This window comes from Diadema antillarum, unplaced genomic scaffold (genome assembly GCF_040938485.1).
Source record: "Diadema antillarum isolate AM-2024a unplaced genomic scaffold, OU_Dant_1.0 seq00001356_RagTag, whole genome shotgun sequence".
Lineage (NCBI taxonomy): Eukaryota > Metazoa > Echinodermata > Echinoidea > Diadematoida > Diadematidae > Diadema > Diadema antillarum.
In genome coordinates this window covers 183,241-200,071 of record NW_027272120.1, presented here as the reverse complement: position 1 = coordinate 200,071, position 16,831 = coordinate 183,241, and the positions used below count along the sequence as shown (strand labels likewise).

Genomic DNA, 16,831 nt, shown 5'->3' with positions numbered 1-16,831 from the left:
CACTGAAATATCACAACAAGATATTACCTGTGTATACAGGCCTAGCTAATTGTTAAGCGTCAATTTACCAATGAGAAAAAAATGTGTTCTGATGATAAAAACCCAATCAGGGTTCTAGATAAAACTGAGTGAATGTTGTTGACCTATGTGGAAATAATTGACTTGAACAGATTATTCCTTGTGTCTTGATTTTCTCCTTGTATAGGTGAACAAGACATTGCATCATGCATGGTTGCATTGTACATACGATAAATAAGAAAATGTATAAGATAGCCTCAGAAATTGTTGGATTGGTTATTAGACTATTACAGGTGTCACATTATTCAGTCTAGAAGACTGAAAATGATCTGATTCCCAACATTTTTGTGTGTATCTGTGAAATAATTCCAATTAACCCTATTTATACAGAAAATAGGTAAGGCCTAAGCCATACCAATGACCAACTTTCTAACCTAGTATGTGCATGTGTCAATTGTGAAGAAAATCATCCACAATAAATGTTACAACTATTAAAGTCACATGAAATTACAAATACATGACAAGTTGTACCGGTAATAAAAATGAACTATTAGTTAGTTCCAATGCAAGTTTAGATATAACATTGTACCGGATACTTCGAATTCTCTGGCCTACTCGGTACTTGTGTTTCAAATCTTTGAAGAAAAAAAAAATGGGTTTGCCATGAAGATTGCATTGAATTGCATGTACATGTAATAACACAACCCGTTTGTGTTTCATGTAATAATTACATGAATTGTAAATTATTGTAAATTGAGATTTCGTTGATTTTTTTTTTTCTACGTAGCCCGACCAGACGCCGTGCGAAGCACGGCAGTTACTGCGTACATGGTACCGACCTAGCGCTGGGCCGGCTGTGTCCGTCCTTACCCGGAAAAGTTTCTATATGTACGTACACGCACAGCCCAGTCGCTGTACATATAGGCCCGCCCGGCGTCTGGTCGGGCTACGTATTACTTTACCGCATTCACCTATCCCGCTTTCGGTACTTCTCAACGAAGAATCTTGTAATAAATGGAGTTTGATGGCTTTTAGGATACGTAGCCTACCGAGTCTTCTGACGATAGAACTAGCTCTCATAATATCTTGGAAGAAGGACATGTGAATCTGAAAAGGAGGAGTCCTTTGATTTTAGGTTAGCGCTCTCATCAAATGAAAACACGCAAGATCGTACAGCAGCTCGAGCTTAGAAGCACTAGCACTGGACACTGTGTATGATGATGCGAGTTATGGCAAGTGAAGTGCGGCCAGCGCTCGCCGCGCCCATAGCACAGCCAGCCGTAGAGCTAGCCACAATTGCTCTACGTATAACTACTAGTAGTTCCGCAGCTCACTCGGCATGTTGGCTTGATTTCGCTGTAAGTTGGCTTGATGTTCGCAGTCAACAAGCAGTATTCCGCAATTCAAATACGTATCGCCATCGTATCGAAGGGTCTTTTTCCAGAAAAGTATGTTTTGTTTTTCGCTTTTTAAAACATTTGAGAAGATTCCGATTTCCAAGATATTTTCACACATGTTAAGTTACATATCTACCTTTCATTTTATACCCAAAGCACCTTCTCTTTCGCATGTTTTGCACAACCGAACACTCATCCCCAGTCCCTTTAATATGAAGCCACATGAAGCTGTTTTGATACTAGTAATTAATTGAGTTTGCCTATCTTCTCTCTTGCTCACTGCCCCCCCCCCCCCCCCTCTCTCTCTCTCTCCCTCCCAACCTTCACACCAAAGCTATTGGAGTTGCCTCTGGTCCTTACCTGTACGTCTACAAAAACCTGAGGCCTTACTTCAAATTCACACTGCCGCCTCTGGATGTTAACCCTGTGGAGCAGGATCTCTGGAACCAGGCAAGAGACGTAAGTGATGGATACGGCTCTAGTCCTTGATGAAATGAACTTACAGACTGACGTAATCATGGTGTGCATATATATTTGAAATCGAATGGTCAGAATTATGCCTTGTTGTATATGATAAGTGTGTGTGTGTGACAGTATGCTTTCACACCTTTATTTTGAATGTAGGACTGCACTGATTCTGGCCTGGGATTTTCTTTTTCTTTGGTGGATTGGTCCTTGTTGTTTACTTGTACCATATATCCATGTATTTCAATCCTACTACTAGTAAATCTAGTTAACAGCACGACTACTCAAACTCTCGTGATTATAAAAGTGTTAGGCATATCTCCTTGCTTTTTCATTGTGATGGAGGTTACTTCATGCGACTTTTTCCTCGAAAAAGAAGTTTATTCCATTGATCTCCAACCTTGCTACTTATACATTTTGTTGTTGTTGTTTGTTTGTTTGTTTTCTTGCTGTTTATACATCTTTTAAAAATTTAATTCAAGTCATTGCTGCATTGATATGTAATCAAACTGTGATAAAAAACATAATATCAGCAAAGGATAGTTGAATGTGACTGTGTGGCTATCAACTGTTTGTATGTTGCATCCAGCTTATTTCATGGGTCTTGAAATGGATCTTGCATGCACTACATCAATTTTTTACACAGAGAAATGTCAAATCAAATTCTGACTTTTGTTTGAAGTGGATGAAACATGTGAGTGAGCAATTAAAGGCATAATTTACCATTTGCAGATGAAACAAAAACCCATCATTACAATTGTAGTGCTTTAAAATAGTTCTAAAATGTGAGTTAGTGATAGAAACAACCACTGTAAAAATTTGATTCCGTATAATCAATGTTAAGTATTGCTAAATACACAAAATATGAACAATAGTTATAATAAGAATGCTTCTAGATTTAACCATCTACAGTTACGGTTTACTGAGAAAAATACTGATATCACCGTATATTTTAGGCTTTATTGCTAACATTTTATATAGTAGGATGTTTTGTGATACAACAGACCTACACATATGCATCAAATGTGATATCTTGAACATTTTTAAAATCACTGCTCCCAAAGGTAAACTGGCCCTTTAAGCACTGCGAATTCAGGAACCCGCAAGTTTGTTTTTGAGCCGCTCAGCCCCCAAAAATATCAATTTCTACAGTACCGGTACTCTGTATCTTGATACTTAAAGTACCTGTGTAGATTGCAGTGTTCAGGGCCAGAGATGAATGGGAAATGTTTTATAGCTTTCCCTGACATCATAATTGGTTTTGTATGCGTTGGCAGTAAAAGAGAAAGCTGTCCTTTAAAGAAAAATGGCTGGAACATGGACAGAACAGCCTCATTGCCCAAATATGCGACCTTCTGTTCATTTGCAGGACAAAATTGACGTCACTGTTCTCCGTGAGATGCTTGACAGCATACGAAGAGAAGGGAACGAGGGCGCTCTCACAGTTAGGTCACTTAGGTAAGTTGCATTCCTTATCTCTCTTCAAACAGTTTGACAAAGAGGATAGAGAGAATTGTCCAACTCTGCACAGGGTGATCAGCTTACAGATAATCTCAAAGCAATCCTCTGTTTTAAAAAAAAAAAAGAAGAAGAAAAGAAAAAAAAAATATGCATATACAATCCACAGGTTAAGTTAATCCATCTTGGATTATTCATGCTCTTCCATGAAGAAAAACGTTCTACAATTCTAACTTCTCCAGTTGTCCAAACCTTGTTTTTAAAAAAGAAAAGAAAAGAATAGTCATTATGTCTTCCTGATATGCAACACAAATGGTTTGAAATTATCTTAAGTATCTTGCAAACATCGAGAGGGTAGAACTAAATCTGTTTTGGGGTATTCTACAGGTTTCTCATGCTACAGGACAGAGAACAGATGGAGGCCTTTGCGAATTTACACAAAGTTGGTCAGCTGAAGAGACAGGTACGTAAATGGCGATGGTTAACCATAATTGTACAAATATGATAATTCCAAGTATTCACAAGAACAGTGTCAAAATATTTCAATGAAATTCAAAGAAGGACAGTTTCAATGAATTAGTAGTGGTTTTTTTTGTGTGTGTGTGTGTGTGTGATACACTTTCGATGTTTACCATCATTGTCACCACTAGATAAAGTGATGTTTTTAGTTTCTTTATATACATTCAGTCAAATTATTGGTCATCACTTCAAATATAGCCAACAGCCCACAATTTAGTGCATTACCTCAATAAAGAAACAAACCCCAATTCATCGTGTACGTATCATGCTAACGGATGTTTACACAATTTGGATTGTCATATAAATATGTATGCCCATACAAATGATAAGACTAGATCCCAGAAGGATATTCCCCCCTCACCCACGTACACACATAAATTACTGTTTGGCACCAGACATGAAATATGCCCACCAAAGAAGATATGTACGAATATGCACAATTCCACACACAAAATACACTAGTGATTTGTGAATGGCCCTTCAGCCCAGAAACAATGTTCACTGTCAATTAGCAACCTTACTGCAGACTTTATTGCCATTCAAATGCAGTCAATTCTCCTGTAAGTCATATGGGCATTTTGGATATTTGATGTAAATATTGAGATATCCCCTCTGCCCCACCCCCAGACTGTCATCACCTGCCTGGATACGTTGAAGAAGAGCACTGCCGATGATGATGCCATAAGCTGTCTGGTCGTTGGCACAGAGAGTCGGGAGATTTACATCTTGGACCCGGAAGCTTTTACAATCCTCTGCAAGGTCAGTGGAGTTATGGCTAGAAATTCCTCTAGCCTCCCTTTAGTTTCTCACTTGATGAATAAGTTCTATTGCCAAGCAATGACTTTACGTGTACAATGGTATGTTCTTATTCCAATTTCATGAGCATTGATTTGTTATGAATGAAGTGAGAATGGATGTTTATGAAATGAAATGATTTTCTTTTATCTTGACACGAATGTTGTAGTCACATTTACAACATGTATCTTTGGAAATTGATATGATGGTCTAGTCTTCTTGTCCGCCTTTCACCTTGTTAAATGTGCCTCATATGTGTCTGTACCTCATAATGTGTCTTGTACCTCATATGCATCTGTCTGTACTGCAACAAGGAATTTTTCTTTTTAAACAAAATACCTATAAGTCTGAGGCCTCTTCAAGCCCTCATCTAAGGTTGACTCTAGGGTTGATAAAGACCCAAAACTAGTCATTAAGCCTGTTAAGAACAAGTCCAGAGTATACTCGGGCAGATGTCTATGGGAAATGCATGTTATAGCAAAATCAGCCCGTCCCCAATGGGTAAAGCAGTCAGTGTGTATTCAATGCTTTGTATCTAAATCTTGTTTTGACATGCCTTTATAAGGTCTGCATTAGAATCCTTTTTTGCCCACATTGCTATCATTGACTTTAAAATGTATTACCAGGTACTTGAACAACATTTTGCAAATCTTTGTGTGCAAGTTGGTATTGTGAATGACAGAAATAAAAATTTTAGGCTAAAATTGCCCCTAATCATGGCTATCTGCCTTTACTCGCCATCACAAAGCTGAAAGCCTTTGTATCTTGGCATCATTGTAAGCAAATTTTGCTATAAATCTATTGTGTAGCTTTGTCGGCAATCAGTATGGGCCTCTGTTTGTGGAATGAGGTGGTGATTTACTAAGGCAAAATCTACATCCCTGCATGTTTTGAATGTTTTGAATTACCTTTAAAAGCATTTTTGTTTTCTCATACCATACCAATCTCAGATGAATGTTCCGAGTGTCCCGGTGTTTCTCAGCGTGTCTGGTCTGTATGACGTTGAGTTCCGGGTGGTCATGTCATGCAGAAACGGCAATGTGTATACCCTGAAGAGGTACCGTTACCCTTTAAATTTCTTCTTCATTGCACCACTAGGTAAAGACCTAAAATTAGGCATGAAATGTCAATCAAAATTTTAATTTGATGTTCTGTATGCTGTAGACTTCTGATATATATAAAGAAAGTGTAAATTGCTTATCATTTATACAAATTTACATCTGTTTCTTTTTTCTAATATGTCACAAAGTAATGTTGCTGTCATCTCTTTGAAATAAACAGTCGTAATGTCTTGTAAAGATATATTAGGACAATCAAAGCATCCCTCGCATGCAAAAATTATGTGTAACATTATTTCAGTTTGTAATACATTTGTATGCTGCTGTAAGGTTTGAATTGACTCTGTCTATGTGTTCTCAGCCTCATAAAAACATAGAATTGCCTTCTCCTGAGCAAGCTAAAAATGACTTTGCAAGGAAAATAGTAATTTGATCTCTCTGCCCACCTCCCCAAATCTGTTGTTTTGCAGGGGAATGAAGATGGCCAAATTTTGTTTCGAGCTCAACTCCCAGCCAGTGGGCCTGGAGCGGGTGGGCAAGAACGTCATTGTTGGTTGTATGGACCAGACCTTACAGTGCTACACCACCAAGGTAAATAGTAATGGCCACTCCCTGCCCCCCCCCCCCCCCCCCCCCCCCAAAAAAAAAAAAAAAAAAAAACCAAACAAACAAAAACGAACAAACAAACAAACAAAAAAAGCAACAACAACAAACAAACAATCCAAAAATAACCCCCCAACAAACGAACAATCAGACCAAAAACGGAAACAAACTCAAAGTGACATGGTTGCCTACTAAACACATAAAGCCGTGTTTCTTGCAAAATAACCAGTTCTAGTCAGCAACTCTTATGAGGTAATAGCCCAATGCCATAGATATCAGTGGCTGCACCTTCTGTGTCAGTGTTTTATGAATGCCAAGTTGCTAGTTGCAACAATCTACTTTACACTTATCCTCAACAACTTCATCATCACCCACAATGACAATTTTTTTTTCACAAAGTGAACTGAGGCAAGAAGTTACACTTTATCATAATCATCTATTTCACCAGAGAAAGTGAGAATGCAAACTGTGGTACAGAGAGGCAGAGTACAGAACAATCGCAAATAGAACAGGCATCTATAACAAAGAGCAGGGGTGACATGTTTGCAAGGATTCAAGTTTTGAGTGATTTAGCATAATGCATTGCAATGCAAACAGCTGCCTGCCCTCAGCACCGTCTCAGCAGTCAAACTAAGTGTAAGTTTTGAAAGTTCTCAGGACTTACAGTTGATGTGAAAAATGTTAAGACGCCTTTGATGCCTGACGGCACTATGCACAATCCCCACCAAGTGTTACACAAAGTATATAGTGATACCACATGTTGCCACGGGTTAGTCTATAATGATTTTGCGTTAGCAGGTGATGAGAGCCAGAAGTGCCCTGAATGCACATATACCATAAAATGATACTAACAGGAGTTTTGGTAGCCCCCCATGAAAGTACATATTATGTGCAGATTATACACATAGATTAAAAAGCTGTAGAACTTATAGTAAAAGGGAAGCAAAGCAAACACCTGGACCAAGGGGCTTGGATGGTTGTAATGTCCGAGATTCCTAGGTGTAAAGCCTTGCCTAATGTCCTACCACGTTTCCTGACCCCCAACAGGGCAAAAAGTTGTGGACAGTGTACCTGCCAGCGGCCATCACCACCATGGACCTGATGGATCACCGGCAGAAGGGCTTCAAGGCTGTCATGGTGGCCCTCAGGAACGGGGAGGTGCACATCTATCGGGACAAGTTCCTCATCAACTCCATCAAGACAGAGGTGAGGCCAGGGAGACTTTGAGAAGGACAAAGTATCCCCGCGGCTACTTAGTAGGAAGTTAAAAGTTAGCGTAGTTGTGCTCAGCATGTGTAAACCACTAAGTGGCAACCCGGCTACAGTATTCCTCAGGGATTTTAATGAGTGCAGATGAAGAGCAAGTTTGATTCCAGCAACTGGGATAAGATATGTTGCAAGGTGCTTTGAGCACCCCTGCACAAAAGATAGGTTTGTTTTTTTTTTTTAATGATGAAGACATTTCTTTGTGAAGCAAGTTGATTTGAGGTTTATTTTTCAACACTCTCTTCTTCCAATATCAAAATGAGAAATTTATTGCTCATGAGTGGGGAAAAAAAATCAATTCAATCAAATATCCAATGATAGCTGATTAGTCCATCGTGATGGATGTATTTGTAAAAGTAATTGATAGCAAAAGCTTTGATGCAGTAGGGACTTTGGACTGCTAGTTAATCTGCTACATAGAGACTCGGTGGTCTTTTTCGTAGATTTGGCAGACAGGCACCCAACTGTATGAGTCTCGCTTATAATGCAAATGTGCTTCCATCCGACATTCTGGTTGGTACAAATCTGACCATGTCATTTGACTTTGTGGCTCTGGCTCTGGCCTTCATGCCCCTCCGACTCCCACAGGACATCATCACCGGGCTGAAGTTTGGTCGCTTTGGCCGGGAGGACAGCACTCTTGTCATGAGCACCAAGCGAGGGGGGCTGATTATCAAGATCCTCAAGCGCAACGCCCTGTTCGAGGACAAGGACGTCCTGAGGGGACCGCCCGCGTCTCAGCAGCAGAAGCTGAACGTCCCTAAAAAGACGAAGGTGTTTGTGGATCAAACCATGAGGGAGAGGGAGCATGGCATTTGTGAGTCCATGAGTCAATCGCAGTACTGTAAAACCAGAAATTTTTGTGTACATGAAACTTTTGTGAATGTCACAAGGAGCCAAGATTCGTGAAAGGTTTTGTCTACACAATGCACTGAATGCCAGTGGCAGTTCACGAAAGTTTCATGCCACGAAAAAAGCCGTCTGCTCCATTTCACAAAAGTTTTGTGCTGAAATGTTTGTGGTTTTACTGTATCAAACCTTCATTCAAAACTCAAGCATGCTTCTATCGAGAGTGGTTGTGGTATTCTGTCTACTATTTTGTATGATTTGTTTGTGTTATGTTCAGTTTCTCTACACACCATGTCTTCTCCATGGACACCATAGTTGCATGGTGAAGGTTGGGGTGGCAGGGTGCTAGATTCAGTTAGAACTTGGTGTCAAGAACAAATTTGTTGCACTCATAGATGTTTGCAGGTAGATTTCTGCTGGGGATGGAGATACTCCACTGTTCCCTATGTTCCCAAGTACTTGATTTCATATTCCTTGTCTAAACTTTACCGACATTTTTCTTTTTATCATCTCAGACAAACTTTGTCACCTGTTTGTTTCTCTCTAAAATTGCATTTGGGTGTAGGACTATCCCCTGACTGCATATGATCATGGTTTTGTCTTTCAAAAGGGAAGTTATTTAGATAGTAATGCCTCAGGAGTCCCCATTGTATTAATTAGAAACACTTGTCAATCAAATTCTTCCCCATCAGCCATGCACCGCATGTTTCAGCATGATCTGTACCGGCTGCGGCTGACCACAGCGAGAGCCTTCGTGAAGGCCATGGATTCTAGCAGCACGCCGGTGTCCACCAACCCCAACGAACCCATCAAGCTGTCTGCACAGGTGATGCTCATTTTGTGACTTAAAAATGTCAAAGTTGATGTGTTTCACTACAGACATATTTGCTGGAGCAACATCAAGTGGGTCATTGGCCACAATATGGTTGAAATTTTGTGCTTGTGTGCTATTTCTTTCTTGTGCTCTGTTGTATCAGGAATATATTCTACTCTTAGTATAAACCCATATGAGTTACCTGCAGAAATGTGGAAGGAAATGCCATCGTACAAATTTCTTACATTTGTCCTGATCGTGTGGCCAAAACAACAACAACAACAACAACAAATGTTACAAGATGAAAACAACAGCATCAATATTCATGTTTGATGCTGTTATTGGTGTTGGCATTACCTCCCAATAACTGCATTAAAGGACAAGTCCACCTTCATATACATAAGGATTGAGAGAATGCAGCAATATTAGTAGAACACATCTGTGAAAGTTTGAGGAAAATCGGACAATCTATTCAAAAGTTATGAATTTTTGAAGTATCTGCCCAATCACTGCTGGATGAGAAGACTACTACGGTGTATGATGTCACATGCATACAACGATATAGGGAAAATAAAAAGAGAATTTCACAAAACTTTACTTTTTTAATAAAGTTCACATTCCTTCGACTTGTTACTGATGTATGTTAAGGGTAATATTATTCCCCCTGCCTTCTGAAAGAGAGAAGTCGAGTGCTCTTTTGTTATGCAAGAAAAAATGGAAATATGCTGAATTTCCTTTACTCTTTCTTTATATTGTTGTACACATGTGACATCACAAGCTATAGTGGTCTTTTCATTCAGCCATGACTGAGCAGAAACTTCAAAAATTCATAACTTTTGAACGGATTTTCTGGTTTTCCCCAAACTTTCGCTGATGTGTTCTACTAATATTCCTGCATTCACTCAACCCACATGTCTATGAAGGTGAACTTGTCCTTTAAATTGAGCTCCAATAGCAACAGCCAAATGAACACAGGTGATACTGATCATTGCTATCAATCTCAAACACCCGGTGTTATCTTAAATTACACCACCACATAGTCAAGTGACCGATATCTTTTTGTCCCTCGCTGACACAGCCCATTCAGCAACAATTTCTTTTTTGTTTTTATCTTTATAATCTCTCATGTTTTCCAGATTCAGGGCATTGGTCCCACTTTTAAGCTGACCGTCCAGCTGCAGAATACGTCCATCAACAAGCCATCCATGAAGCTCCTAATCAGCTTCTTGTATGACGAGAAACTCTACTCTCTGCAGAAGACCATGATTCCTGTAAGTGCTGCCATCATGACGATGAGTACTGTAAACTTCTTCAAACTCTGCTGAGATGTTCTCCAGTTGTATATGCTCCGAAGGATGGTCTGAAGATACTTCACCCTTTCTGTGCCCAGGGGTTTGTTCCATGAAAGTCCTATGAAAAGACTTATTGCTCATAAGACACACTTATTAGAGACTTCATGAAATAGATTTTTCTTCTCTTTGTAAGTCTCTCATAGCTACGTATGTAGCACACACACAAAAAAAAGCTGCCGAAAACTGCTTATCCAATGGTGGCGAGCCAATGGAGTAAAATGGAGTCGAAAGGGGCCTGAGCTTTTGATCCTAGCTGAATCTTCGTCACAGGCAAAATGACAAACAGGCAGGGAAAGCAATCACATATAAGGACTACACACAACATGAACAGTCATGGGAGGGCTTGGGACACAGAACAAAGAAAACAAAAGGGAAGGGTTGGAGGTCATGGGCAAGGAGCCCAACAGGTAAATGGATGGGGATTAAAGCAGGAGGGTGTACAGACAAAAAGGCAGAGGAGGGTCAGTGATAATCCCAAGGACCCATGGGGGCAACCTGCGAAGGATAAGGATGAATAGGAGGCAACATCAAACCTGTTTGGCTCCTTGGCCATGGCTTCCAACCCTTCCCTTTTGTTTTCTTTGTTCTGTGTCCCTAGCCCTCCCATGACTGTTCTTGTTGTGTGCAGTCCCCATATGTGATTGCCTTCCCTGCCTGTTTGTCATTTTGCCTCTGACAAAGATTCTGCTAAGATCGAAAGCTCAGGACCATTATGACTCCATAGCTACGTATGAGCGACTCTGGCCATTCTGAGATTTATGTAAAGACTTTTAAGTGATGACTTGAAGGAATGGACCCTGGGCTTCATAGGCATCCAGTATACAAATAATGACTGCTATGAGGGGCACAGTTAAAATTATGGGCCCAAGGTGATGTGAAAACAGTAACTATGCCTGAAGCGAAGCTGAGGGCATGGTTATGGTTTTCACATCACCGAGGGCCTGCATAATTTTAACTGTGCCCCGAATATCAAGCAGTCATTATTTGTTTTATATACCGAAAATATAGATTCTGAAATATAGATACCAAAAATATAGATTCTAGTCTCTTTAACAGCACTCGTAATCAATGCTGATCGACAGCGCGGCGGTCGTATCATTGGTGCGTACATATGAGTGATCATCTATGTGTACAGTGTATGGCGTTCCGACTTTCTCCAAACCTATTTACAGGGCACAGTGACCGCTAGTGTCTTTTATAAAATGGGTTCAAGAATGTAGCCAATTGGAAGCGCTGAAATGAGTCACGTGTGCGTGCATTATTTTCTTCAGGTAAGCACTAAGAAGAGTCTCTCTTCCACCTCCCTGGCCTGACGTACGTCACAATGTTTTACACTAGCAGTGCGCACTCAATCAGTTGTTACAAGTGCGTCACGCGCTACTATACGCGCTGTCAATCCTGTAAACAACTTCTAGTTCGGGCCGCGGGCTGCCACAACAGCCGGCGGCCTTTCTTGTGCATAACAGTACGTGGCGTACGTATACTCTTATACGTACGTACAGTACTTATAGTGTGCGGGATTTCCGAGTGCGACGTGCGTAAATGTTTGGGACGAACATCTTCGGACATCTTGACTTTTGAGCGAGTGCTACATGTAGCTGACTGGTATTGACCCACAAAGGTACGTGAATAATGCTGTTAGTTTTCGACCCATTTTATAAAACTAATGATGCACAGGATTATTTCGTGGCGTTAGTGAAGGTGCGGCTCACTCTCGAGTATTGACAACGGTTGCAAACATGCACTCGGCTGCGCCTCGTGCATGTCGCACCATTGTCAATACTCTCGAGCGCGCCGCACCTTCACTAACACACTCTATCCTGTGCATCATTAGTATATTACAGCACGCTGATCGAATGTGCGGCGGTCGTATCATTGGTGCATGCATATGAGCGATCTATGTGTAAGGGGTCGCGACTGTCTCCAAACCTCTTTACAGGGCACAGTTGATTTACTGTGCCCCGGTGCCGGGCACAGTAAATCAAAAATGGGGCACAGCTATTTTCATGACTCCGCTTTTAACAAATCAGATGAGAGGATTCCAGGCCTCGAATTAACCGACGGCCACCGACGGCCATGGCCGTCGGTGCCCCTCTCGTTGGCCGCAATGCCTTTTTTTCCTTGATCAAAGTTACAGCCAAAAAAAATGTGCCCTTTTTCTTGTGGCCGTGGTGCCCTTTTAGAATGAAAGTTATTATTTATGACGTATAATATGCCCTTTCTCAAAGTCTACACTTTAATAAGCTTGAACAACTTTCCTGATCTCAAATATCATACCTTCAGTTCACTCGCGTCCCAATATATCTGATTCAAACTCAAAGTATCTTTCCGAGATACGAGACGATGTGTACATACATGTACGCCGGACCGGCTTTTACCGTCCCGACTGCCTCCGCAGGGCAGCGGCCATAGAGTTACTAGCTAGGCAGCGGCGAGCCGGAGCAAGTGGTCGCAAGCCGTGCTAAAAAATGCCAGGCCTGTCGGACGCCTGCGAGCATTGCCATCTCTCTCGCGCGCTCTGCATTCATGCCCGCATGCTCAAAGCAAAATGGCGCTGGAAGTGCTCCAAAGCGAGCGCGGCGTATGCGTTGAGAACGTACTGTATTACAGAACCTACATCGTATTGCGTATGGCCTACTGCCTAACGTCGTCTGCTGCGGAGAGATCTGATGCGTGCGTGCGCTGCTGGAGTGTAGCAGCACGGTCGATAGCATACAGCTCTATGGGGCATTCACATCACGTATAAACACCCAACATGCCCTTTCAAATGTGGCCTTGGTGCCCCTCTGACTGACCTAAGTGCCCTTTAATGGCTAGGCTTTTGGAAAAAGTGCCCTTTTCTAAATGGCCTTGCCCCTCCAAAATCCTATTTCAAGGCCTGGGATTCTATATATGAGATGATCCATCCAAGCTGGACCTTGTTGTACAGTTACCAAGCCCACTGTCATGTAGCAAATGTGCCTCAGTCCAACAGGAAGGCCACAGGGACACAGCAGAGATTAGAGGGATTAGGCAATCTCTGTTCATTGACAATTAGTTTCTGGACATCTGTGCCAATCGGCAAAGAAACCACAGTAAGGGTATAGCAGCTCAAGCTGTGATCAAACTGGCAACTCTATGGAAAAGACTTACAGCAAAAGCAAACGTAATAGTGTTAAACTGCAAGTGCAAGTATATTGATTATACTGTGACGTATGTTTTCATATCATTTACAATTTACGTTTTCTCCTTATATTCGAGTACATGGATCAGTATATCTAAATAGTGAATATTTGTTGCTACTGGTCAGTGAGACATTTATAGCATTGATGAAATATATGCATATCATGACGGTTCATTTGAGAAGCAATGCGACATGCAGAGAGATGGATATCTGTACACTTGTGCCTCTCATGATTTTGTTTTTGTTTGATTGTGTTTGTTTCTTCATCTGGTTTTCTTCAGGTTCCGATGCTAGTCCCTGGGTTGAATTACTCTTTTGAGACACTAGTCGAGTGCCTGAGTGATAAAGGAATAGCAGATGTTATAAAGGTAAGGGAAGTCACTTATGAGACTTGGAATGAAGGGTAAAAAACCCTTACTCATCCCATTTCTCCCCCTCCCCCTTTCAGTCCTTCATCGAACTTTATGCATAGAATTCATGTGTCTATCATTAAATCTGATAATACCGCTGGCAACATCTTTGACCAAAATGCCATTGACATTTTGAGATATCAGTTCCGAGAGGGTTCACATGCATGTTGTTGTTGCTGGTGGTTTTTTTTTTATTGCCTCTGCACTGAGAGTACCAAAGGCATTCTGTTTTTGAATTACCTCTCCAAATGTTTTAAGTTGTTTACACAGTGACTGGAAACATGTGTATCACCTCCTAATCAAACTTGACGTGAAGATGTCAGAAGGAAAGTCTTGTGAGTGCTAGATTGTATCACTAATTACCATCAGTGTATACTGTAAAACATGATATATTCGCGGCATGAATTTTTCGCGAATTGGAGCCGACGACCTTTTTTGCGGCATGAAATTTTCGCGAACTGGAACTGGTATTCAATGCATATAGTGTAGAAAAGAACTTTCGCGTGCATTTTAATTTCGCGAATCTTCGCACTCGCGAAATTAAAATGCACGCGAACATTTCTCATTTTACAGTACTCAACATGACCATTGCCTGATGCTGTGCTATGCACATTTTGTATTTGATAGGTATTTGTGCTAAAGGAAGGTCGAAGCGTACCCGTCATCACAGCCGTCATCAACATGCCCGTCAGCGAAACTATGGTGGTCGTATGAGGCAAGCTTCTCCAACTCCTACTAACTGTATGTGAAGCATCACAGAGGGAGACAGGTTGAGAGTCTCTGTATGTGACGTCCACGAGTACTTGACCCGTTGATTTTTCTACAGGACGCATTCCCCATAGATGCCTGCCCAAGTATACTCGCGACTAGTCTTCAATGGGTGAACAGGGTCAATACATGTTACCTTCACCTGGTTAGATGTGGAATTTTGCATCATTTCCTCAGTTTCTGTGATGGATCATTTTTTTTTTTTAATCCATCCCCCATATATTTCTGCCCTAGAAATACTGTAAAATCTGTTATTTCTGCAAATTTCGCGAATCTCTCTTGGACCACGCATTTATCAACATGCGAAAATGTCGCTCATGTGCTGATGTGATAGTGCACTTATGACAGCTTCCATGTCAATTCACAAAAAACAACATCTCGCAAAAATGTCCATGACCCCCTCATTTGCAAAAATATCAGTACGCGAAGATAACTGCTGATAGAGTAATACCTTTTGACCAGTTACCCTTTTGCTCATTAATTTTTGAGAAATCCACAATTACTGCCAATCTCCAGTTTATTTTGGGGTATATTTGATGAGCATTGAAACATGGGGTTGTTACGAATTGAAAGCATTTTTGGATAGATATGATGGCTCTCTGGTCAAAGGTCATGCTCAGATTCTAATGTTGCATCACTATGTGCAATACCTTTAAAAAATGATGCAACATGATTTCATTAAATTTGCTCTGTTGATGTCATATCATGGGACTGCTGACTGATGGTATCTTCATGGCTAAATATGATAGTCACCTTGGCGGAGTTATATAATAGTAAGGACAATGTTGTACTGTTTATTAATACCTGTTGGTCAGCATAATCATTCCAAATGTTGAGACAAGTTTGCTGGTTAGCTTGTTGATTTAAAATAACTGGCTATCCTCCTTCACGGGATTATATAAGAGTACAGCCTGTCCCAATTTTATGTTTCTTTTAAAGCCCACAAGCCAGCAGTGAAGAAGCCTTTATTAGCAGCCCAAGCACAAAATGCAATTGTGTTCTGAAAGTGCCGACGGCGTTACATCTTTGGGTCGTCCGTCCCTTCATCCCACCCAGATCTTGTTATCGTGATTTGTGAAAACCCATTTTCTGGATTTCCTTGGTATCTGGCCCAGGTATGCTGGGTGAATTGTAGATGTGCTGATACGATTTTGGGTAAAATTGTTCAAAGACAAAGATATCTGCTATGTAAGTGCTTGAAGTAAATGTGAATATTCAGGATCACTTTCCAGCACTCCCTGGTTTACCCCTTCCAGTGTTCTGAGTAAACTGCAATTATCAAGTCTTTTAATCTTGTTTTGAAATTACATTCCCTCTCACTGTTAATGTTAAGGAATGTCCCAATAGCCGGTGGGATCCCCATATAGTCATGTCTGTAATGCTGTGTCATGAAAGTGGGTGGAGTTCCTATATGTCAAAACATGCAGTTCAAATTGTACTTCACCGTGCAGTGTTTGGTTGTTATTTTTTCATTAGTAGAAAAATTATATGAGTGCCATCAAACAAACGGTGGTAAATTGGTACTAGTGGTTTACACCAGAATAGACTGTCGACACTTGTTTGTTTTTCATTATTTTTACAGGATGCCATTTGATAATATGTAGATCATACAAGCAGCTTAGAAATGACACATAATGTCAATCTTCTTCATATTGTTGACACATGCCCAAATACAAATGAATGAAAGGCTTACAGATAACAGTAACATAAAGATAGACGGCTCACATTATGCTTCAACTAGATTGGTTTTGTGTGTATGGGAGCTAATGAAAAGAGGAAAGGAAAGAAAAGCAGATATCTTAATTTACAGTAATGTAGAATTTTATGTCCTATTTGATGATTTGAACGATATTGAAGGGAATCCCTAATCATATTTACCACAATCCTCACCCCAAA

At 40.7% G+C, this 16,831-nt stretch overlaps 1 protein-coding gene across 1 annotated transcript; it reads left to right on the top strand.

Annotated features, from left to right (window-relative positions):
* Nucleotides 1-81: 81 nt before the first annotated feature.
* Nucleotides 82-15,637, top strand: LOC139708628 (BBSome complex member BBS1-like). Its single transcript, XM_071620568.1, has 13 exons — nt 82-85; nt 1,750-1,874; nt 3,250-3,338; nt 3,726-3,801; nt 4,485-4,616; nt 5,603-5,709; nt 6,181-6,301; nt 7,361-7,519; nt 8,168-8,396; nt 9,121-9,254; nt 10,379-10,513; nt 14,039-14,125; nt 14,795-15,637. The coding sequence occupies exons 1-13, from the start codon at nt 82-84 to the stop codon at nt 14,879-14,881; spliced, it is 1,485 nt and encodes a 494-aa protein (XP_071476669.1). The 3' UTR covers nt 14,882-15,637.
* Nucleotides 15,638-16,831: the final 1,194 nt, after the last annotated feature.